Raw genomic sequence first — 26758 nt, forward strand, 5'->3', positions numbered from 1 at the left:
CTATACTCAAGAGATCTGCCTGCTTCAGCCTCCCAAAGTGCTGGGACTACAGGTGTGAGCCACCGCACCCAGCCTTAAGCAATTTGATTACAAAGGAGACATCTACCTGGCAGTATCAGAAGTAGAATCTTCAAAGACTTGGAGATAGAACAGATGTGAATGTGGAGAGAATGAGAGGAATACGGTTGCGTCCAGGCTCTAGAAAAGTGGCGATGTTCACAGAAGTAGAGATATAGGAAAGATATACAGTTTTGTTGATGGTGGTGTGAAAAGAGAGGCAAGGATGAACAAAGATGAGCTCAATAACGACATGTTAAATTCTAAATGCGTGTATAGTATCCAACTGCAGATATCCAGAAGTCAGTTGGTATTCAAAGAAGACAACTCTAAGAGGGGCATGCTTACACTGATTCAGAAAAAATGAGAAGGATCCAGGGATGCTAAGAGGTCAAGAAAAGTATTCTAGGCAGAGGTAAACATGAGCTTGAAGGTGCTGAGGTACATGGGGATATTGACAGTAGGATCACAAAGAGTGAAGTGAAAGGGTGGGAGGCATATAGTGAGGTTATGGCTGGGGTAAGAGAAACAGGAGCCAGCTCATGTTATAGCCTCAAATCTAGGTTCAGTGGGCATGGGGGTGTGCATCACTTTACTCCAAAGGCCATGGATGCCAGTGGAGAATCGTAAGGTAGAGAAAGGGTTGATATGATTCAGATGCTAAAAAGATTTTTCTAGTGGCTGTCTGGCAGTGGATTCAAAGTGTGTTGGAGAGAAAGCAGAGAGGCAGAAGAGAAGGTAGAGAGTGGCTCAGAGGTGTGATGTATGATAGTGGTAGAAATGAAGAGAAAGGGTCAGATTTGAAGCAGTGGTTTGCAATAATTTTGTAACTGGAATTTACATTTTTTAAAAGTTTCAACTCTGTGTAAGTGACTGTGAAACAAAATTTTGTAAATAAAATTAATTTTATCACTGGTAAAACATAATAAAATTTTGGAATAATTTTATTATCTTCTTTCTGTTCTAATTTTTAAAAATTCTACTCATGATCCATTAAATTGATTTTATAACGCACTAGTAGGTTGTAATAGTATACTGACTTACCAGAAAAACTTATAGGTGTTGACGTTAAACTACACATGGGAAGTAAGACAGTAGAAGCATCAAAGAAAACTCCCAGATACAGGCAGGGAAATCTGACAGAACAATTAAATAGTTCCCAGAAACTCAACACCGCAATGGGAACTTTTAGCAGGTTGCATAAGAAGCCTATGGATTAGTGTGATGTGTCTGTAATAAGTACAAATGAATGTGCTATGAACATGTTTGTGCTGGTATTTGCATGGGTATATGATTTCACTTCTCTTGAGTAAATATCTAAGAGTGGAATGACTTGATTATTTGGTAAATGTATGTTTAATTTTTTAAGAAGCTACCAAACAACTTTCCATAATGATTTGTACCATTTTTTTCATTCCCGCCAACAGCTTATGATGGCTTCAGTTCCTCCACATCCTCACAAACACTTACTAGCATGTCTTTTTAATTTTACCTATTTTAATAGGTGTGTAGTGTTTTTGATTTGCATTTCCCTAATAACTAGAGACATTGAGCATTTCTTTAGTATTTGTTTGACGTATGAATTTCTTTAGTAAAGCATCTCTTCAAATCTTTTGCCCTTTTTTAAAAAAATAAATTGTTTTTGAGTTTACATTTTCAGCATTATTTATTCTAGATCCAAGTATTTTATTAAATATAGGATATGTAAACATTTTTCAAAGTTTACAGTTTACCTTTTTATTCTCAGAACAGTAACTTTCGACGAGTAGAATTTTTAAATTTTCATATAGTTCTGAGGGGGTAGGGAAGATGTGGAAGCTACGTGGCTTTGGATTTGTTTGTGTAAGGTATCCTCTCTACTATTTTGAAGAACTGCCATGACTTAGGAAGTTGTTGTTGTTCCCCGTCCCCACCCCCAACCCACTGGTTAAAAAAAAAAAATGCAATAAGCTGATCGTGAGGCGTCCGATTCATTCCTTTGAACAGAGCAGGTGACGGTGACAGGCAATAATGTTCTAGCGCTGGCAATGAAGATGAACAGAAGATTTCTTTCAGACACTTCTGATTTCAGCTTAGACACAAGAATTCTTGACTAGGTGATGGCAACAATAGCACAGTGGTTCATGATGGGGCAAAGAAGTTACATATTGGAAGTCTATAGCAGCAGAGTTCCTTATGCAGAATATTAAGTGCTAATCATCTTCCTCCAAGAAAAAGTCTAAAATAAAAATCAATATAACAATATGAGCTTATTTTGGGAGATAATGCTTAAAATAAAAGTTAAAATAAATGAAAAATATATCAATTTACTTGGATCATGAATTGGTGTCCTAAAAATCTTTAGTTGTTTTCCATTGTCATAGCCAGCAGTCTGGACCCACCAAATAATGGCTCTTCTTAATTACAATCTGTGCTGTTGTAAGGATAATAAAGATGTATAGGTGTCTTCTGAGAAATGCCTATAAAATGAGGCACTATCTAAATAGAGAACTGCTATTTTTGTTCATCACATGATCTATTAGCTTACTAAATTTTCTACTTCAGTACAAGAACAGATGAAAACATTGTGTATCAACACACTTAATAAAGCTCAATAAAACAAACTGAAATAGGTGATAAGATTTAGGCAAAAAAATATGTGTATATATATGTATATATGTATATATATGTATATATGTGTGTGTATACATATATGAGCAGGAATCACTGTGAATCCTGGAATGAGTTCAGCCTGTGCAATGACCTGAATGTTTGTGTCCCTTCCCCTCAAAATCAGTATGTTGAAATCCTAACACACAAACTGATTATATTAGGAGGTGGGGCCTTTGGAAGATTATTGTGTCATGAGAGTGGAGCCCACATGATCGGGATTAGTGGCCTTATAAAAAAGGCCCCAGAGATCTCTTTTGCCTCTTCTGCCATGTGAGGGCACAGTGATAAGATGATTATCTATGAACCCAGAAGCTGGATCTTACAAGACAACAAATTTGCAGGCATCTTGCTCTTGGACTTCAAGCTTCCAAAACTGTGAGAAATAAATTTCTGCTGTTTATAAGCCACCCAGTCTATGGTGTTCTGTTATAGCTGTCAGAACAGACTAAGACAGTATGCCACCCTTCGAATTCTATACACTTAAGATTTATGTCACACATTTGACACTAAGCTACCTATTTAACCATCTGAAGTGGGAAACATGATTAGGTAAGTGATTCATAGCATCCACAAAATTAAATAACATAAATGTTGTTCAGGAGAAACACATTATTCTTGGTACTAAAACTAGAGAAACATTCTTAACCACATGTCCTAAAGAATGGTAAGAACTGGATTTATGTCTATGATGAATTGCTTCAACTCTGTCTCATAAAAGAAGGTTCACAGGGCCTGTCACCAGCAGGCAGCAGTCCCTGTGATGAGTCCTTAGATAAAGGACTGTGCCTGATCTGCTGCCATTATTAGAAACACACTCTGTGTGTAGTGTAAAACATGATGGAACCAATCTTTTCTTATTTGTTTTCAAACATAGACACATCTTTTATAATAATTTTTCTTCCAAGTCATGGACATTAGTTACGATTAACAATGTCAGTGTTATCTATTATCTCCTCAAAAGAGAAACAAGTCCTATAGACATTCTAAGTTAGAGTAGCAACCCCAAATCATGAATCAGGTAATTCGCACTTTTAGAGTCGTTCGCTGGTGATAGGTTAACAGGAACGCTGTAGTAAATTACAACTAAGAAACTGCAGGTTGAGCAAATTAAAATAAATTTATATGCTGCTGGACTTCTTAGAACCTTTGAAATATCTGCATATTTATCTCTGAACGAAATACTCAGGAGATCTTCCATATTCTTTTATTCTGCACTGTGAATTTGGATTAATTCCAACACTGACTGACACACAATCAATTCCATAAAGAGAATTACATAGATTCTGACACTGATATGTATGCGGCACTTTGAGTCATTCTTTTGGCACTCACTACTGTTAAAATAACAATGAGATGTATTAGCTTGATGGGATTTTAAAGAAATAACTTCTGAAATACTATTTGTTTTTTATGCTCTGACCTCAAGTGTATGCCATCAATTTCTTTAAAGATCATGTTCTACCTGATCTTTGCCTTCTAAGTCGTGGAAAGGACTTTGGACAAAAGTAATAAAATCTGATCTGAGAAAATAGAGAGTGATTTAAGTTTCATATGCTGCTATTTTCTAATGAAAAGTATTAATACAAAAGATTCAAAGACTCTTAGAGACAATATTAAAATTTTGGCAACACGTAACTAGATTCTTTAAAAAAAAAAGTCCTCAAAATATATGGGACTGTAGTAAAAGGGAAAATAATTAACTTTGTATTATGGAAATAATATTCTGTACAAATAATGTAGCCAATTAAATCAGAAAGGGAAAATAAAAAATAAAAATAAACCTGCACGTATCAATTTCTGCAAGTCATGCAGAGCAACTGGAACTCTCGTAATAATGGAAATACTAAACACACACTTTGAAAAACAGTTTGGATACGTCTTAATATTAAAATATGTTTACCGTACTATATATTACAATATGAACAGTATTCTCTAAAAATTACTTATATTATGAGATTATTTATACTAATATGTAAATTATCATATATTATATTTGCATTTGAACTCCAAAAATGGTCATGAAAATAAAATAAATATAATAGATCTGGTTTTCAAACTAAAAATGAGTATTACATATTCATTTGAATATGATTGAAGTGAATTCATGAAAATCATTCTTAGGTTTGGCTTGTAATTAGTTTTGTCAGTACTTTTTCTTTTCATTGAGAATTCTATTTTGGGCTTTGAACTCCAGATTTATATATCAACCTGTGCAACCATCTCGACTTTGATGTCTACAGGCATCTCATGTCATGCTTTAAGCCAAATCTTGCAGTTTGTCCATCGCAGTAAATAACAACTTTATTCTTTCAGCAGGTTGAATCAAAGTCTTGAATTATTCATGTCTTCTCTCTTTTAATCTCATTCCCCACATCTGATCTCTTAGCAAACCTTATCAGCTCTACCTATAATATGTTTTCACAATCACCCTTTCACTTTGACTCCTTCTGCTGCAACTATCCTAGTGAAAGTAAGCAAGATTTACCTGAACCATATCAACTATTTATGAAGAGTCCTCTGCTTCCAGCCTACCTCTCTAAAGTCCATTCTTCACAAAAAAACCAAAATGATCATTTCATACAATACATTGGACCATGTGACTCTTCTGTTCAAAACCCTCCAATGCTTTTCTGCATATACTAGCTAGGAGACTGTTAGCCGTTAGGTGAACAAGGTTCAAATAATAACAAATAAAACACAAAATACGTTACAAATTTGGTATTTGCTCATATAATGACCTGATTGATGAGCTGCTCTTCTCTATATAGTAACTCAGAGACTCAGACACCTAATTTGGGGCTTTGTCTTTTCATCATGTGGCTTCCAAATTTTACAAAGCCTGACCTCAAATGACACATAGAGTATGAACTCATCTATGTAAAATAATGTGCCTGAAAAAGACCCTAAATACAAGATGTTCATTAAAATATTGATGAGACTACAATCTGATTGGTGTGGTTATGAGTGCCTTTTTTCTTAAATATCTTCTGCATTTTCTATATTTCTACAGTAAATATATATTATTTTAGAATTTTAGAGATATAAGCAAACTTTTTAAGATGATCATGTCAGTATAGGTTTCCAGTCTAATTCCCAGTAACTGATTCTAATGACTAAAGAGAAAGATGTGTGGAGAAGGAAAGGACTTCACCAGTTCTAGAGTACAATCTAGCAAACCATATGTCCCCTCATTTGGAGAGTTAAAGTTTGGAAATATGGCAACATCAAGCAGAACGTTAGGATTTCTTTTCTTGAATTCCCATTGAAATGCATCTCTATATGTTACTCTTAATCCTTGGTTGTAAGACAACCATTCAATGAACTACTTCTTCAACCCAGTTTCTTTAGAAAAAAGAAAAAAAAGAAAAAAAAAAAAGAGTTTGCTTCATCTGCTGTAATGGATGAACCCTGTAATCTGCATGCGGTCAGCAGTGGTGGGGAGAACTATGAGTGATAGTGATCCATTCTAATTGGAGTCATTTTGGCTTTGAGGGCCAATGACAGCTGAGGTCAAAGTTATCATCCAAAGTGGGGGGAGTTATAGGAATTGTTACAAGCTAGAAATGTCATGGATTGAGAATCTTTCTTCTAAACAAATTCTCATTTGTCACAATTGTCAATTTGTCCAAAAGCAAAAGCCATGTTTTCTGACTGGGATACCCCAAACATTAGGCCTTGGACTTTCCCCAGCCTCAAAAAATACAAATTATAGGAAGATCTTAAAGGGTATTTTTGTATGTTTATAGAAAGAGTAAAGGCCAAGGAGAACAAAATCAAAACAAGGAAAGCTGATATGTGCCATGGCAGCTCTAATACACTGTAAAAGCCTGCTGGGATAGCTGGGGCTGCTGAATGATAGCTCTATCCTCCACCATCTCATGCTGAACCAATAAGATAGACCCAAACTCCAAAGTGCCACATACACCTGGAGTGGACACAAGAACTATTCATTCACATCTTTTTTTGTTTTTTGACTGGGGGGAAAAGAAGCGTAAAGAACCCGTACCCATCCACAATAAGACAAATTGGGAGTGAAGGAGGGGAAAGAGCTTATTAAAAGTTGATAAAGAACATGCTTTTGAGTATTGTCTCCAGGAAACTAAGAATAATTTTAGGCAGAACTGTTGTATACACTCAAGTGAAATAGAAAAAAAAAAAACTGAAGAAAAAATGAGGCTATATGATAAGAAATAGATACAAAAGGAAGACTGATAAAGTTTAGGAAAACATTTAAGAAAACAAATAATGCCATTGTGAAATTTGAAGTAGACCCAGAAGGAAGATGAAAATAGCAAAAAAAAAAAAAAAAAAAAAAAAAACCAAAAACCAAAAACCAAAAACCAAAAAACAAAAACTATACCCAAAGTATAGACTTAAGAGGACAATGTCAGAAAACAAAAAGGAGATGAAAATGGACACAGACAATATAATGAATATGGTAGACAAATGGTATCTGGTAAACAGATAAATCTCATTTGTGACGAAGTGTAAAAAATCAATGGAACATAAATAATAGGCACAAACACAATGGCAGAAATTTCCCTAAAGCAAAGGAAGATTCAAATCTGAGGTTTAAGGATGCTCACCTCTTTAAAATATTCTACCCAAAATATAAAAAACTAAAATGATTTAATTTCAAAGGCACAAAAATATTCTACAAGCACCCAGGAGGTAGAAATGAATGACTTTTTTTAAGGCAAGTTGAACTCAGACTTAATATTATTTTGAAATATTAGATGCCAAAAGAAAAGGCAGATCTATAATTATAGAGGTTCTACCACTCTGCTTTTCTTACATAAACACCTCCCAGAAAAGCCTTTACATTTTTTACAATTTTATAAACATTGAAGCTAAGTATCATATAAATAAGAGACTATGATGAATACTTTTTATAATTATTAAAGAGTGTTATGTGTTGTGCTAATTATAGGTTTATTGCCTCTCATCTCCAAATTCAAACTTTATTACCTGATTTGTGAAATGGAAATAGGTCTTTTAAATATTTTTCTTTGCTAGCTGACATGATGTTAAGCTTTGTCAGGAGTGGTCTGCAGACAGTCATTGTTAAAGGAAGAGGTTTTCCTCCCTTGTTCCTACATGCTCACTTGGCAGGGTCTTGTAACACAGGCAGATTCTTCAGTGCCCAGTTCCTGAAATGCATAGCAGCCAGTAGCTTACCTGGCACCTCTTCAAGTGGTTTTGTAGGAAAGTGCCTCTAGTGAGAAATTCCTGGTAAGCAGTGTCTTCTGTCCTTTTTCATCCTAAAGGGCTGATTTAAAGCAAGTTCCCCAGTCCAGCCCTGGGGTAGTGGCTGCCCCTTCTGTCTTCTATTCCTATGTTCTTTTGAGTTTTCTTAACTTTTATTAGCCACTCTCTTATTATGCCAGCTACCTGTTATAGCTGGCAAACCTTCATATTAAACTTCTACTATTCAAATTACTGTGTTTTCTCTCTCAAAATTGGACCTTTATTAGTATCACCAAAGATTCCTAATCAGTTGTTTCTTTCATGTCGTTTCAATAAAAATCTTTTGATGTCTTTTTGTGTTGATCGATTTGCAAATACAAATATTGAGAGTAAATAGTTCCTCATGTCTTACATTCTCATCGGATATCTGACACTCATATTAGGCTCTTCTCCAGCATTTTCCCTTGAATTAGACCAAAAAAAAAAAAAAAAAAAAAAAAAAAAAAGGGAATCCCCAGCAGAATTCCATTCCATTGACTAGGTAACTTTGAGCAGAGATCTTGTCAGATCTTGTCAGATCTTGTCAGAGTTACTCAGACAAGAAGACATCCGAAACTGTCCGGGTTGTTGATATGGTTTGGCTGTGTCCCCACCCAAATATCATCTTGAATTGTAGCTCCCACAACTTAGAAGTCCCAAGAGACTTCTAATTATCTACCTTATTCTAAATGTATTTTTTAAACTAATTTGGAAGATGTTCCTCTTAATCTTATAATATTATAATTATCGTGGATATATCTATGACTACAATTCATATTCAAATTGTGGAAGGGACCTGGTGGGAGATAATTGAATCAATTGAATCATGGGGCTGCTTTCCCCCTATTGTTCTCATGGTAGTGAATAAGTCTCATAAGATCGGATGGTTTTATAAGGGGAGACCCCTTTCGCTTGGTTCTCATTCTCTTTCTTGCCTGCCGCCCATGTAAGACATGACTTTCGCCTTCTTCCATGATTGTGAGGCCTCCCCAGCCACGTGGAATTGTAAGTCCATTAAACCTCTTTTTCCTCACGAATTACCCAGTCTCAGGTATGTCTTTTATTGGCAGCGTTCAAAAGGACTAATACAAGCGTCCTCTTTTTGGTTCATGCGAAGGTTCAAAGTCCTCTGTTCTGTCCACCTTGGCTTCACCTAACAGGTCTTCAGCCAAAGTGCTCTGTCTCTGTTGAATTTTGAAAGAATTACTATTTGAACCAAAAAGTGTATATTTAGCCAACTTATCCTTCACATATACAGGCAAGAAAAAAATTATAGTAAGGTATGCAATTATACATGTACTCTCCTGAAAACTTTTTGCAATCTATAACAGTACAAAGGAAAAAAAAAAAGAATGGAAGATATAAGGAATAGAAGTATTGGAAGTGAGCATTGACATGATTTAGTCATAGAATTAAGTTTAAATGATTTTAGTGTATACATTAATTCATTCAAAACAAATTTACTGAGTGTCTCCAATGTCAATTCTTTCCATATTAATCCATAAATTTAATGTAGTTCCAATTAAAATGCCAACAGGATTCTTTGTAGTCTAAGCATTTACACAAGCAAATGTGTAGAAACAGCTTCATATTTTTGAGAAATAAAATTCAAGCATGATAAATTGTTCTACAGGTTACCAGAATTTATTATGACAGTACAATAATGAAGACAACAAGGTGCTAGCATAAGAGTAGATAAAAACATCCATAGAGCTGAATGAAGAGCCTGGAAATAGTACAGGTACATAGAATAGTGAGAAATGTATTGACTGACTAATGGTATGGGAAGAACTGTGATCTGTAAAGGCAAGGTAAAAAGTCAAATAATTACTACATACCATATGGAAAACTAAATTCCAGATAATTGAAACAACAGAAATCTTTTAAATATTCCAAAAAAAAAAATCAGAAGATTATTCTTACAGAATTCTGGAAAGGGAAATGTTCATAAGCAAGATCCAAAAGGAGAAGTAACAAAGGATAACAGCACACACAAAGTTACAATTGCAGTATGACAACATATAGATAGATAACTAGTGAATATGAAATGAGAAAATACTTGTCACATATATCAGAATATATATATATACTGTATATAGAATTATGTATTTATAATACAAATGGCCTATAAACCAATAATGACAATGAAATAAAATAATGTGCAGCTCATATTAAAAAATAAATTTCAGATTAAGAAGCACAAAAGGTTAATAAATATACTGAAAGATGTTGAGTGTCATTAGTGACGTGCAAATTAAAACAAGATACCATTTTTTCATTAACTAATTGGCTAAAAATTATGAAAGATTAATAGTAGCCAGTGTTAGCAAGAGTGTGGAGGGGAAGGCAATCTGAAAGGGGAATTTGGCAGCAATTATCAAAGGGTAAATTTTACATACTCTTCATAGCATAATTCCACTGCTAGGAGTCTAGGTAACACAAAAATGTGCAAAATGTGTAAATATTTATACCATGATGTTTATTGTTGCATTAAATTTATTAGCTAAAAATGGAAGACTGCATTTACACACACAACAATAGAGGAGTAATTAAATAAGTTATGATGGTGTGCTGGTTCTTGGTTGACTTTTTCCGTAGATTGATTCTTCCCTCCCTTTCTCCTTCAGCACTGTGTGTGGTAAGAGGTTACCTTCAGCAGGCTTCTTTTTCTAGCTTCTTCTGTCAACTGGCTTTTGACTCATTTAACTTGTATTAGTCTATTCTCACATGCTGTTTAGCTTGTATTAGTCTATTCTCACACTGCTGTAAAGAACTATCTGAGACTGAGTAATTTGTAAAGAAAAGAGTTTCAATTGGCTCACAGTTCTGCAGGCTGTACAGGAATAATTGCTAGGGAGGCCTCAAGTAACTTTCAATCACTGCAGAAGGGGAAGCAGGTGTGCCTTACATGACCAGAGCAGGAGGACGAGAGAGAAGAGGGAGGTGCTACATACTTTTAAACAACCGATCTCTTGAGAACTCACTCACTATCAGGAGAACAGCAAGAGGGCAATCTACCCCCATGATCCAATCACCTCCCACGAGGCCCCTCCTCCAACATTGGGGATTTCAATTTGACATGAGATTTGGGCCGGGACACAAATCCAAACCATGTCATAGCCTTATGGGAAGTACTGTTGGGAGACCGGTGGGCAGGAAGAAGGGAGAAGCCATAGTACTTCTCTTCCTTCCCTCCCTGCCATGGGTATTATTTCTGGCATTGATTGGCTTTGCTCCATGGGAAATGCTCTTGCTAGACAAGCCAATTGTGGTTCCAACTTTTCCTGGATGACCATAGCCCCTGGGATCTACTAATACAAACTTCTCCATTTGTCCCTACAATTTAACAATGCTAGTGGCTTCCTATTGGTACTAATCTCTAGATTACCTGTTTGTTCCTGCTTGGTTTTTTACTTCTCCCATCATCTGTGTAACAACTTTTTTTTTGTATAAAATTGCTTCTGCTTTAAAAAGTTAGAAATAATTTTGTTTTGTTCATTGGAATGCACACACACACTTTTGCAGCCAGTAAAAACAAAGAAAAAAAGGCTATATCTGTATAACCATATACTAAAAAAGAAATGCTCCTGGTAAGTTATTGACTCCAAGAAGGAAGTTGCTGTATCTTATGTTTGATATGGTCCATTGCAAAATCGAACCATTATGTGTATATAGAAATGTATTTGTATAGTAATAATGATAATAACTACTCCTTTCAGGAAAAAACAGATATGGCAAAGAAAAAAACAAAAAACCCACCAAGAGGATATGTTATCCCTCTGAAGTGGAGTGGAAGGTGTGCATATATTGAGAAGAAAGGATGCTGTCACTTTTGACTTTATATACAGCTATATTGTTTGTATTTTTTCTCTTGTAATGTATCACATTGTTAATTTCCATAATTGTTTTGAAAGCAGGTAATAAAACAGTATGCCTACTATGATCATTTTTATTAAAATTTTTTTGTTGTTTTTGAGACAGAGTCTTGCTCTGTCTCCCAGCCTGGAGTGTAATGGCGCAATCTCCACTCTCTGCAACCTCCACCTCTCGGGTTCAAGCAATTCTCCTGCCTCAGCCTCCTGAATAGCTGGGACTACAGGTGCCCACCACCACATCCAGCTAATTTTTGTATTTTTAATAGAGGTGTGGTTTTGCCATGTTGGCCAGGCTGGTCTGAAGTTCCTGACCTCAGGTGATCCGCCCATCTCGGCCTCCCAAAGTACTGGCTGGGATTACAGGTGTGAGCCATCACATCCAGACACCTTTATTAAAAATGAATGTCCATATGTACTTATTTGTAATGGGAATGGTCTGAAAGGACAGTCAATTCTGCTATAACATGTGCTTTGAGATTAAATTTGTTCCAATGTGATTAATATACTAGAAAATAATTTAAGCATACTACCTATGCACATGTGTGATTTTTTTTCAGTGAAAAAGAGTAGTTGAACTTTAAAAAACGGAACTGAAAAACTGAAAGGCTTAGGATGCACAAAATACACCCACCGCTTATAGTAGCACCCTCACTTCACCTATGTGTTGTGAGCCGTGACACCCATATGTCATATTACAACTTTCTGTCTGATTTCAGATAACCCACATTTCAACAAAGTAACTTACAGTTTGCAAATATTCCAATGCCTAATTTCCAAAACAAGTTTCAGGTCTTTTTCAAGGTAAAGCATCATATTTATTTTAGTATTTATGTATGTCTTAACCATGTAACATGTGCGAAAGTGTGCTACCATTTTTATTAGGCTCTCATCTTTTTTTTGTTGTTGTTCTTTGTGGGTCGTTATGAAGTTTTTGAGTATTTTACCCTAATCACATTTTTTCTCATAAGTCCCGTGGTTTTTATTGCACAATTTTGTACAGTTTAGTGATTTTTAGGAATGGATATATCACATTATAGCAAAACTGACTATACATGTACCAAAATGTTAATAGTGTTTTGGGCAGCAATTTATTATTGCTTATCTGTAGTTTCTATATTTTTCTAAAACAATCGTGCATTGATACTTTAATTAGATCTATGTAAACATCTTTAAATGATGAAATGGCAGCTAAAGGATGATTACAGCTATTCTGGGTAAAGGGCTGAGGCTACTCTGGCAAGCTCCACGCATTCACTGGTAATGTAATAAATTAAGTGCCTTCTAATCCACTTAAAAGGTACAATCACTTAAGCTCTTTCTGTAAAACAGAAATAGGTCTCACAGCAACATCTTGCCACCTTCTTTAATCAGAAAGTTCCCATAAGTACTAAGAAGAATAGAGAAGACGTGACTAGCCAATTTTCCGTTAAACAATGTAGATTATGTAACAAGCCAAATGCCCCTAAATTGGTTGCAAACATTCAGAAGTTATAATAACATGATTCAGATACAGAAATATAGATAGGCAATAAGGAGCCAGATATTCAGTGCTTACTGACTTTCAAGCTATTATTAAGTAGCTCGCCTATACACAGTCCCTGTAGGAATAAAGAAACTACAAGCTTGAACACACTGTAAATTTCTAAATGAGGAGAAAAAAATGTTTTTCTATGTGACTTGATGCTTGAATTTCTATCCAGTTTTTCAGAGTGAACATATACCTGCGTTATCACTTTTTTCTTTCCAAGACACTATTATGATTTTTTTCTCTTCTTTTTTTAAGTAGTAACTCGCTCCACCTAGAGTCAAACTGCACTGTATGACTTTGATTTGGGTATGAGTCCTCTTTTCCCTCCCCCACATGCCCTGTTTCTGGCCCAGTGCCCACTGAACTCTGTACTTGTTCTTGATCCTTGTATTTTCCTGTCTCTCTTCACAGAATCGGCTGTTGAGTGTGCTCTCAATGGAGCTTTGGTTTTAGCTGTTCTCTGACAAAGAGCTTGTTCTGAGCTGCACATCTCGTCCTCTTTGTTCAGCCTCAGGCTTCAAGCATTCAATCCTAAATATTCTCCAGCTGGGAATCAGACAAGGGCAGAAATGAAGAACCCAGAAGCTCAGCAGGATGTTTCAGTTTCCCAGGGATTTCGCATGTTGTTTTACACGATGAAACCCAATGAAACTTCATTCCAAACATTAGAAGAGGTGCCTGATTATGTAAAAAAGGTGAGACTATATTGGAAGAGGCTACTCTTATTCTTGCTGCTTTCTTAATAAATGGTAAGGTCAACCTCCTTAGGGTTTTGTTCACTTTCATTATTCAAATTATTACATTCTAATGATAATAATTCAGTTTCTTAAAAGCATGAAGCAAAAGTAGAATTTCCACTTGAATTTCCTTACAATCCATAGCCATCTTCACCTGTAAATTCCCTCCTTTATATGTCACTCCAGAATATGATAAAAACAAAAGTTTAAAGTTTTCCTGGACTCCGTGGCATTGTAAATGTAGCTATTGGAAGCTCAATGACAAATAGCTACACCACATCAGTACACTTTGTAACAATTTCATTTTTAAATCTTTAACTTGTCCACCCCTTCCAGGGAAACTATTTCCTCTTTCATTTGGTAGAGTAGTTCAGCAGAATGAAGGATATGCAGCTTGACCAGGTCCAACTCTGACTTCCTAAGTTTGAATTTGACCCAAGTTTTCTTTGAAACTCTGAAGTGCTCAGAGGCACATTTCACTTCTGGTTCCTGGCTATGATTGGAAGTGGAAATATCCAGAATTAGAACTTGAATACTGAAGTTCCCCACCCTATCAAAGTTATTCCTACAACACTCACTAGTTCAGGGCAGAAATAGAAAAAAAATGACATCATAGAATATGTTATTGAGAGTTCAGTTTAGAAAGCTTCAAAATTCATGATTAGCTTCCAAATGAGTAAAATCCATATCTTTTTCAAGATTAGATATTACACTTTCTTTCTGAGTTTTTAAGTTAAAAAAAGTGGCACTGATATCTTCATAAATTATTATTGTTTATACTGCAACATCAAACCAAATTCAACGCTCCATCACCAATAGTGGAGCTTTCAAAACATCTCTTATTATGTGAAACAAAAATCAAAACCAAATGAATAAAATCTGAATCATGTTTTAAGCAAACATGTAAAATTACCATATTCTCTAAAATTCTAAGCAGAAAATTGTCTCTACTCTTTGAATTTCATCATTAGAAATAGTTCTGGTAATTCTAATATGAAAAATTAGAATTATGTGCATCTTTAAGGAAAGCCTCTTGAAGTGGGTCTAAATTATACATGTAGAGACAATAGACCTCTAATTATCTACCTTATTCTAAATGTATTTTTTAAACTAATTTGGAAGATGTTCCTCTTAATCTTATAATATTAGAATTATCGTTATATCTATGATTACATTTCATATTCAAATTGGATGATAGAATTTGAGCACATGTTTAGTGTATGTCTAAAATGATTAGACTTCTTTACCACTGTGTAGGAAGTAATCCTCTAAAATGAGTGTCTACCATCTCCTGCAGGGCTTCCCAAATCTGGGCCTTTCAATTCTGAAATGACTAATCAGGAAATGTAAAATAATTTCATATGGAACATAATAGCATCTCTTTTCTACAATTTCCTTTCCAGGCAACTCCATTTTTCATTTCTTTGATGCTGCTTGAACTTGTTGTCAGCTGGATTCGCAAAGGAAAGCCACCAGGTCGCCTGGATGATGCTTTAACGTCAATCTCAGCTGGTGTTTTGTCTCGACTTCCAAGGTGAGTTAGATGGTCAACAACGCTGAGCATAAAAACGAAATTGTCTAAGTATGAGGGGCAAAAGAACCCAACGCATGGGAGAATTAGTTTATTTACACAAAATTTCCTAAAGAATTCAGTTCATGTCATTATTTAAAATTTTGATATTTTGTTCTTCATTGATTTTTTGCACTCATTTAAAAAATCACCCTAAAGATTATTTATCTTGACTTTGTTGATATCCCTTTGAAATGAGTGCTTCATTTGCCTTGTTGCGGTTCCAACTCTGAGTTATGGTCCGGTTCTCTATTAAAATTGTGTTTTGTCTCTTCCAGCTTCAGAAAGAATAGCTCTCTCAGGTGTAGTCATTCCCTAGAGCAGGTCACACAAATCTCTGAATAACTACAATAGTTTGCTAATTGGTGTCTGGCTCTAGTACAACCCCGTTTGCAGCCTAACATTTCCATAATATGAATCCAGTGGAAACCCTTCACTGGCTCTCTATTGCCTCAAGTGTAAGGTAAAAATCGCTGTCTTGAACTATTGAGAACATTGTTTCTCTGGCTTTGCTTTTGGATCCTCCACTCTCCTGTCTGTTTGTCATATTTATCCCGTCCTGCTTTACTACTTGCCATTGTCCACATGCCACAGGCACTTCCCTCTGCCTGGAAAGTCATCCAGGCCAATTCAGATTCATTTATTAGGTCTAAGCATAGACGTCACACTCTTCAGCAAGCTTTATCTGTTTTCCAACCTTATGTTAGGCATTCCTGCATTCCTACACTACAGTCCCATGGAGTTGTGTGCTTATCCCAGATCTAGAATCATCACATGACATGATGCTCACCTGTTTTTCTTTCAGCCCTTCCTGCTAGCTTGCACACAACTTGAGAGCAAGAGGTGTGTGTTCTTAATAGTTTTAGCTCCTGTGCCTAGAATGATGTCTGTTGCATGTAGTTTCCCAAAAAGCAGTAATATACCTATAACATCATGTTGATGATAAAATTAGATGATATTGGGACCCAATAATAGTAAGATATAAATGATCTACTATTTTTTAGAAAGAGTACATTATAATGTGTGAAGAGGAAAGACCAATAAATGGAAGTCATCTTCAACACGTGTAGGCTTACCAAAGAGGCAGAAGGTGAGGAAAGATTCCCTTAGAAGTCTGTGCTTTGAGCTGCTGATGAACGTTCTCATTCCAGCTTCCCACCCATTGCTTCTTGTCCTGTTTTAAGAGCTTTACTTCTGACTGGTGCTCATTTCTTTGGAATGTTTCTATTAACCGCCCAGTGGGAAGCTAAGGTGGATTTTTTAAAAAAACATTAAAACTTTAAACATCTAAAAAAGGTGGAATAATTTCATATATTACATAAAATAGTTTAAATAGAAAGTAAACTTAAAAGTAAAATTTTTTCAATAAGTGTTTGAGAAGAGTGCATTATTAGGTATATAGTAGAAGTAATATTAATAATATTTACTCTGAAAAACTACTTGTAATTGTTGCATTTTGCAGTTGGAATCAGAAGAAGATAATGTCTTCAGAAATTTGCAGCTAATTCCCAGATTATCATGAATAAGAATTTACAATTATAGATAATTTCCTTTATTATAATACTTGTTCCCCTTAAGCAGAAATGAACAAGAAGTACATTCAACATGCCCAAGGGTGTATAGATTTAGATGTAGATTTAGTTATTTAAAAATACCCAGTTGGTTAATTTAGCTCATTCTCAGAAAGTTAAGTGTATAGGTTTATGGAAATCAGATTATTGATAAACTATAAAAGTTACTTGATAACTGAAAATTGCCCTGTATATATGATTATAGGTCATATATTTTACTGAATTGGAATGAATTTGTTAAGCATTTTGAGAATGAATTTGACAGCAAATTGAATGAACTCTTCAGAATTTTTTTTTTTTTACCTTTTAAAGTTTGATTTGGTTCCAAATGAAATTAGATTGTTCTCTTATCATAACATTGTAAGTACCAGAAATACAAACTGTATCCTCAATACAATATTTTTGCTTAGCAGTGTTATTTTAAAAAGGTACGGAGTTATAACAGGAAAATAAGAATAAAAGAGATATTTTTACAAAAAATACACCCCAAAAAGCAGAGAGAAAGAGGGAGGGAGGGAGAGAGAGAGAGAGAGAGAGAGAGAAGGAAAAAAAGAAACCAAAACAAACCAGTCCTTCAGGGATAGAACATGCGGTTCTTTTCCTTCACCCACTACTCATAACAGTCCTTAAACTAACACAAACTGTTAACTCTGGTGCCCTTTGAGAGAAAGGTAAAAGGTTATGAACTTTAATTTAGATAATATTTTTCTAAAGTTGTTTTAAATGAGAATAGCAAATTACTTCTTTTTTCCTTGTAGATGTAAAGAACAATTCTAAATTATGAAATGTGGATTTTTTAAAAGTTTTTCAAGGAATTTTTCTCCTTTGCAGCCTTGTCTGAAAGATCCCAGTAAAGCAAATTATCTGAAAATGCATTTTTTTTGTTTTGTTATATAGAACTATGGTGAAAAATGTTTTTATTTTATTTTTTGCTATTAAAAAAAATCCCAAACCAAGATATAAACAGAAAAGGAAAAGCGAGCCTGTGGATCCATTCCTCTCAATCCCCTTTCAGAAAAAAAAAGGAAGAATTTGACATCAATTCTTGAAACAATATTTCAGCTGAAGCCACAGCATCAAGGGGAATCCCTGTGCAAATCATTAACAGCTGAGGGTTAGATTAACACGGCAATGATCGGATCCTCTCCCAGGGACTAATTTCATTTTCTACACTAGCAACAGGGGCTTGCCACGTCCTTCAAATAGGTGATTGCAAGACAAATTGTAGTATGCCTTTTGCTAATTCGTTTGTGAAGAATTATGCTTTGGATAATAATTCCAAATAAGCATGTGGCCTCTGACAAAAGAAGTGGAAATCAAAGCGAACACGTTTTTCCACTTCGCCATTCATGTAATAGAAATGTTGTGTGCAGACTTTGAAGAAAAACAATGTTTTTTTTTTTTTTTTTTTTTGAGGATCTTAATTTCAGGATTACATAAAATTTCAGGTACCTTAAAGATTAATAGCGTGCCTACCATGTTGATAGAAAAGACACATGCTGCCTCTTTCAAACCTTTATGTCAAGGAAAATATTAACGACGGACAAGATTATATCTTGTTTACAAGCCTGTTGGACAGACCATGATCTGTAATAAAAGTCCATCTGTCCTAAGAACCAGATTTTGGGCAGGCTTGCATCTGTTTTGCTCTTCTGAAATCCAGTAGGCAGCCTTCCTAGTCAGATACTAGTCCTAGTTATAAAAATATATGTCTATGTATTCTAGATAAACACAGTGTATCATGCAGATAATCTGCCTTTCTAACAATTAGTCGCATATGTGACTGTAAAAAAATTAAACTTGATTTAACAAAATATTTACCAAATCTATTGTTTAAGTAAACGTATCTAAAACTTGTGAAATATCCTGCTGCTGACTTAAATGTTAATGAGTGAAAAATAATCACACTTTTTTTCCCTGCTTGTTTAAGCAGAACTCAATTTCCAATCCTTCATTAGAAAACCGGGACTTCAATTTGTTACTTCCTTCCAATGTTTCTGCTTCCATAAATTGCATCCTCCCCAGAGAAGTTTTATTCCTGATATAAATATCTACAGTATGTTTGTTTTTAATGGGTTCATTTATTCTGTTGAAACAGCAGATTATAAATCAAATTGCAATAGGTTAGAGGGATAATTTAAGCAGGTAAATTTTCAAATAAAGTTGGGGACACTCCACTTTTAATACATATGGGTCACTGCCAATTTTTACTATGGAGCTAGCTCCACAATGTTCAATCATATATATGCATACTTTTACTGGCCATGCCTGCCATGGAATTTTCCATTCCTGACAAGAAAGTTTCAATTCATCAAAAAAAAAAAAAAAAAAAAAAAACACTAAAAGGAGGAAATTAAACTTCTTTAAAATATTTTTGACTCTTTGGGGTGGGGCCAGAGAATAAAGAAAAATTGTATACTGGGTTTTTATACTAGTGGCCTTGGCACGAGAGGCTAAATGTTGCCTTGGCAAATCAGACCTAACAAATGAATGTATATAATTTTGGGTGATGACTTTAATAAGCAGCAATTCATTGTTCAAAATAAGAAATAAATGAATCTGTGTAACGTTAATAATAGTACTTTATTATTAATACTAAATGTATTAACTTAGAAATGATTATTAAAAATCCCCATGTAAGGAAAATAAATTTAAAAAACTTGTTGGTTTGTTAATTACATTTGAGAGAATGTCTCATTTCTTCTTAACATTTCCATTAGAAAACTGGTAAATAGACTTTGTCTTTGTTATTAATTGCACAACTTCAGAAACTGCTATTAGACGAACCTTCCCTAGTGAACGCAAGGTTCACTGCTTATTAGTCTGGACTTGTGTGTTTATTCAATTGAGTAATACATTTCCTGCAAAGTAAATAATGTAGCAAATTCATTTCTTCCAAATCTATCACATTGTGTTTATAAATGTTTATGGTTTTATGGTTGCTGTTAGGAAGAAATTAAAGTGATTGTTTTATGAATGTAATACCACTTAATAATAATTAGTAGTATACATTTTATTTGTTTGCAGATGGTAAAGGTAATATTATCTATCTTATTATTACCAAGCAAAAGTCAATATTCCACTAGATGGAGCAAAAGTGGCAGTAGATTTACAGACGGGCAGTGCAAACTCCTGGATTCAGTTGAAGAGATTTTGAAGTAAATAAATAACAAAATTTCCCAGAAAAATTTCTCTCTCTCACTCTCTCTACATATGTGTGTGTGTGTGTGTGTATATGTGATCGTATATATATATGATCCAATACATTAATTTATTTGTAACTTCTTGGAGTTTTAAGAATATTTGTAATAATCTTGTTTAAATATTGATTCATTTTCTGGCTCATAAAACAAGATTATTAGAAATAAATATATCTAATTTTTTTTTAGTTTTGTATAATCTGGCCAAATCAGAACACTCAGCTATAACGACAGTTATGGAATAATATAAATTGGCAGATTTGTATGAGTGTATTACATGAGTCTACTCATTCTGAAACTTGCTCTCTTATTTTAGGAGTTTTCAATGAGAGCATTACACCAAATGTCACTTGCTTTCTTAATGACAACAATGTGAGAGTCATTTTAGGGCTCATTCAGCCTAACTATCTCATACCTTAAATTATCCTTAGATGCTGAAAGAGTGAATGTCATGCCAACTCTCACACTTCTATTCCTGGTGATGGGTAGACTCAGATGGAGATGACTTTGAAAACTAATTAGTTCTAATTCTCAATCCCCAAATAACATTTATTTCTGATTTATTGATTATTTTTCAATCTTAACATTAAAACTGAATTTTATTTTGTAAAAAATGAGAATTAATACTAAATAGCAATTTAGTAACTTAGCAGCTTTTTTTATAGTAACTGACCATTGACAAATTTCTAGTGATGAGAGAAAAATGTTGGGTAAAACGCACAGAAAATCAGTTCACTAGTTAGAGAAATAAGCTACTTTTCATTTACTGAAACATATACTTCAGACCCAAGAGAAAACTGCTGTTTGGGGAATTCATGAAGAAAATAGGACAATGGAAGGAAAGCCTCTCTATATGCAGGTTGCTAATTAGAGGATTCTTATGTCTCTTTACATTTCGATCACTTTCCTGGTCTTACATTCAAACTTAAGGCATAAAAGGGATCTAGTATTTGGGAATTCCAAGCCCCTGTGCTACCCAATATTCCATCTTCATGTGATAAAGTCAGCTTACTATATACGTACATATTTTATATGCCTCTTCCTACAGGATGGAGTTTAGACAGTTTAAATTCCAGGGTGCAGAGTCATGTGCTGAGATTGCAGGGTGGAAGGGGTAAGAGGGATTGAGAAGAGAAAGAGGAAGGAACTTTGGTTTATGATTCAAGGTCTTCTGAGAACATTTTTGAAAATGTAGGTGCTATTTTCTGCAATCCAGGGCTTTCCAGAGCTTGATAATCATTTCCCAGCTGCATTGCTTAGGTGAATTGCTTTTAGTTGTGGGCACTCCATGGCTATGTTTTCACATGTGTAATAAAAGAGGATCAAATTAATTTTGCTAATAGAAAGCAGGGAATATAACTCCCACAGCTTCTCCCCTCTTTCTTCGTGTCTTGAGGGAAGTTAGGCTTCATACTAATGTGTGTGGGATGTGGTGGGGGGAAGGCTTGACTGTAGTATGTCAGGCATATTTCAGCTCGATTTGTGTTAACCCTAATAAGTCAGTTGACGGAGTAATAAATTGAGTGTCTGCTCAAGACCTGGCACCTGTACAGGAAATAGAAAAGTATTTCAATTTCAGGCAGGTTTTAAAAATTATTTATTTATTTATTTTATTTATTTATGTATTTTTTTTACAAATGGAAGTTTTTCTAGGACTTTCAGTCTGTTATTGAGATCTTGGTATCTTAATGCCTATTTCCATTTTCACTGGAGTTGACAAGAAAGATAGCATATTTTTTAAAAAAGGTATTAAACTGAGGGAACATTTATAAGGCTGGTGGCATTTGCCCTGTTTAATAGTGTGTTCTTGTGTCTTGTGCTGTGCCTGGCACTTAGTAGGCTCTTCATATGAATTCATTGAATGACTGCCTGAATCCGTGGTTGAATCTGCTTTGATACCATGTACTAATACTTAAGCCATTCAGCTAGAGATGATTTCAACTTTCTACTACACTTTGATTTAATCTTTCTTCCAGATCAGTTGTTTTAAGGCAGAGGTTATCAACTGGGGAAAATTTTGCTCCCCAGGAAACACTTGGAATTATCTGGAGACATTTTTGTAGTCATAGCTGAGGTGAGAAGGAGCGGTCCTAAATCTAGGTGCTAAAGAACAGCAATGCTGGAATACATTCTATGATGCACAGGAAAGGCTCTTCAAACAAAAAATTACTTGGCCCAAATTGTAATAGTGTTAAGGTAAAGAATTCCTGTTTTAGAGAAATTGTTGTATTGAAGTATATAAAACTGATGTTATTTGCCATTTTTAACCTAAAACTTGAATTTTATATGGGTAACCCTTACTAGTGAATAATAGTGAGCAATTTTAAGATTTCATAGTTTCAGTAAACATTTGCACCAAACAACCTCTTCCAACAAAGAATTATCCTGTCCAAATGTCAACAGTGGCACTGTTGTGAAGCCCTCATCTAAACATGGAAAAGTAACCAACAAAGCCAACAAGCTTTACAGTAGAATTTGTTCTCACCCCCTACTTTGACTAGCATACCTTCATAAAAACTTGTAAGGCAGGTTTTAAGTGTTCATTTCATAGATTCCTTGGAGTTTCCACAACACTGTGGGAACCCTTGGCTCATGGCTTGTCCTGCCCCAGGAGGGACCTCACACACCTGTGTGTGGACATCCCAGACCTCTTGCCAGCTCTGTCTACATGCCCCAAAATAGCCACCCTTGGCCACTCTGTCAGGTTGAGGGGTTTGCACACCTGCAGAGGTCTGCCCTCAGGAAGAATGGCTCAGCAAAGAGGCCCATGCAAGGCCCACAAGCAGGCTCAGGGCCACTGCAGCAGTGGATTCTAGAGTATTCAGAGTATTGCTCAGATTGGCATTGTGGTATAGGTACAGGATGAGCAATTCCTTTGGGTCAAGGACTTGAACTTACGGACAAAACTGCTTCTTCCAACCATGTAATCTCAAATTGGAAATTGAGTTTTTTAATGTGTGGTGATGTGTACTCTTATTCAAAATTGTGAGCATTTGGCATTTCTCTGAGTTAGGTATATTTATGCTGTTATAAGATAGTCGTGTTTTATTTTACAGATTAAATAATAATACTTTGAAATATTAAAGTATGAGAGGTTATTTTAAAGATATTAAATCACAGTTAAAGTCATACAACAATTAAATTCAAGAATAAAATTAAAGGGCTGGATCTTTAAAAGACCCAGTAAAATGCTAATTCACAGAAACTGACTCTGTAAAGGGAAATACTGTAAAAATAAAAAATTTTGGTAGCATAATAATCTGCACCACTTCTTACACTTTTATCTAAAATTAGAATATTTAAGAAGTTTCTCAGAATTTTCAGCACCAAACTTGTTGATGACTTATAAATATATCTTTATTAACCAGAATGATTAATTCATTTTATATTTAATAATAAATATAGAAGGAAAAGTCAACTCAATCAAATTGATAAAAGTGACAAAACAAAACATCTAGAAGCTAATCTTAAATTTGATCATATAAAACTTGAAAGAAAGAATAATATACTTTCTAAAATTGAAGTATATTTTGTAGGTTTTTAAAAGTTACTGAAAATAAGAATTTGCGGAAGCTTGATAAATAGATGGCGAGATATATTCTAGTGTCTGAGTTTTAGAAACAATTGTTTATTTTGATTAGGTTCGTATACCTTACTTCGAAGGCAATATTTTTCCTAATATTTTGAAAACCCTAGTTTATATTACTTATAAGGGCTGTCGAAATGCTCTGAGTATCTAATACCTGATGATAAGTATGACATGTATGTGTGTGTATGTGTGTGTGTGAAAGAGCAAATAAAAAGGAAGGAGGCAACTTTAAATAAAAAGGAAGAAGCAAATAAAAAAATAAGCAAATAAAAAAACTTTAAATAAAAAGGAAGAAGCAAATAAAAAAAGGAAGAGCAAATAAAAAGGAAGAAGCAACTTTAACCTAAAGGCAAATTTTATGGGATCAAAATATTTGAATGCAGTAGGCAATTTGCAGCACCCTTTAAAATATGGGCATGTATAATTTTCTGCCTTTTAAATTTCCTTTATAAAGAATTCTTAATATATACTTCAATAAGATTTAGAAATGACAATCACAGAAATTAAGTTATAGTCTTGTCCTATTTATGTTGTACGGGTTCCATGAAAAATATTTTAAGAGACATAAAAAATGGCCTTTTAAATTTCATGAAATTGAGAGCACAAACAGCTGGCATCCATGATGCCTATGAAATAAAATAAAGCTTCCTGTGAATGATTTTGATACCAAGGAATTTGAGCCTTTAAAAGGAATGACAGGGAAGAAACAAAGTAGAAGAGTTTCATTTTTTATATAAAGATATTAATTTTAAATGTTATCTAAAACATTTTAGCATAATTTTATTTCTAAAATGTTATATAATCACTGATTATGAATTTTATCTTCCAGTCTATTTTTCAGGAGCATTGAACTGACCAGTTATATTTATATCTGGGAAAACTACAGGCTGTTCAATTTGCCTTGGGATTCTCCATGGACTTGGTATTTAACCTTCTTAGGAGTTGACTTTGGCTACTACTGGTTCCATCGTATGTCTCATGGTAAGCTGCAAATGAGGACTTTTTGTTAACTTATGTTGAACTGTGTTTGGTACATAGTACATATTCAGTAAACATTTATTGAATGGATAAATACCGGAATAAAATAGTATATTTTACAGGATATAAAAATTAATAATGAAGATTTACTTTGCAATTTAAGTGGAGAAAATCTGAAGTCATATTTTAAAAATGATATGAAATTATTGGAAGTACTTTTTTTCGCTTCTAATTTTAAAAAAGATTAGAAAGTGATGGCTATAGCATTGCTTTTTTATCATTTGCCATTCGGTTTTTAATGAAAATTTTAATTTTTATGGGGATATTTATTAGTCAGAACCCAAACAAGGTCCTAACATTTGGCTGTTGGGATAAAAGGTTTTTTTGTTTGTGTTTAATTTTTTATTGCAATAGGTTTTTGGGGAACAAGTGGTGTTTGGTTACATGAATAAGTTCTTTAGTTTTGATTTCTGAGATTGTGGTGCACCTATCACCCGAGCATTGTACCCTGTACCCAGTGTGTAATCTTTTATCCCTTGCCACCCCCACCCTCTCCCCCGAGTCTCTAAAGTCCAATGTATCATGCTTATGCCTTTGTGTCCTCTTAGCTTAGCTCCCACATATGAGTGAGAACATATGATGTTTGGTTTTCCATTCCTGAGTTAATTCACTTAGAATAATAGTTTCCAATTCCATCTGGGTTGCTGCAAATGCCATTATTTCATTCCTTTTTATGGCTGAGTAGTATTCCACGCTAAATATATACCACATTTTCTTTATCTGCTCATTTCTTGATGGGCATTTGGGCTGGCTCCATATTTTTGTGGTGAAAAGGGAACACTTTTACACTGTTGGTAGGAAGGTAAACTAGTACAACGACTATGGAAAACAGTGTGGAGATTCCTTAAATAAGGAAAAGTAGATCCACTACTGTTTGATCTGGCAATTCCAGTGGGATTGTCGGATCAAATGGTGGATCTACTTTTCCTTCTTTACCCAGAGGAAAAGAAATCATTATATGAAAAAGATACTTGCACATGCATGTTTATAGCAGTATTGCATTTTAATATACTGCCTTCCATTATTGTTATTATGATATGCTTGATAGAGTCTAAAAATGTACACAATATCAAACTTCACAGCACAATTATTGAGGGTCATTCAGAAGGACTCTGCAACAGTGTGGAATTCTAAGTAATGTGTTCTATTATAGTAAGCTTAATTCAATTTCTTGGCAGTACTTCCACATTACAAATGAAAATGCAATCAGCTAGGCACTGACCATATGCACTTTTCTGTTACCATAGTTTTGCAAAATGTCTCATCTACAAAAGCCCTCTTACTGCACTGGTTCACTGAATTTGCTTTTTGGGATTGTTGGCTGCACTTCCAAAAAAATGTTTTGTTATAGAAAGGGAAATGGAAGAATGAGGAACAAATCTACGTCTGAACCTCTGCAGGGATAAGTAGGGGTTGAGGAATGGTTGTAGAGCTAAGGTGAGCAAGTGGTCTCTGAGGAGAAAAAAGCTTGCCAAAGTATTTCTGAAGTACTAATCTTGAAAAACTACTGCAGAGCACAACTCAGGATTTCAGTGGGTGGTTGGTTGCGTGGGTGGGGAGGAAGGAAGGAAGAGGAAGGAACCTGGAATAATAATAATAAATAGATGGCAGATGGACAGAAGAGACCAGAGATCAGGGTGAATAACTGAGCTATCTGTGTAGGAGTAAGTGTGACCAAATATCCTTCCCAAGCAAGGATGAAGGAAATAGGAGTA

The 26758-nt window shown here is 34.7% G+C and overlaps 1 protein-coding gene across 2 annotated transcripts in view; it reads left to right on the plus strand.

Annotated features, from left to right (window-relative positions):
- The window catches only part of AGMO (alkylglycerol monooxygenase), a 417125-nt gene that overhangs the window by 25447 nt on the left and 364920 nt on the right, over positions 1–26758 (plus strand). For both annotated transcript variants that reach the window (XM_063667515.1, XM_063667516.1), the window contains exons 2-4: positions 13750–14033; positions 15479–15609; positions 24835–24986. In XM_063667515.1, coding sequence (XP_063523585.1) covers positions 13908–14033; positions 15479–15609; positions 24835–24986 — 409 coding nt within the window. In that variant the 5' untranslated portion in view covers positions 13750–13907. The remainder of the gene's footprint in view (positions 1–13749; positions 14034–15478; positions 15610–24834; positions 24987–26758) is intronic.

This window comes from Pongo pygmaeus, chromosome 6 (assembly GCF_028885625.2).
Source record: "Pongo pygmaeus isolate AG05252 chromosome 6, NHGRI_mPonPyg2-v2.0_pri, whole genome shotgun sequence".
NCBI lineage: Eukaryota > Metazoa > Chordata > Mammalia > Primates > Hominidae > Pongo > Pongo pygmaeus.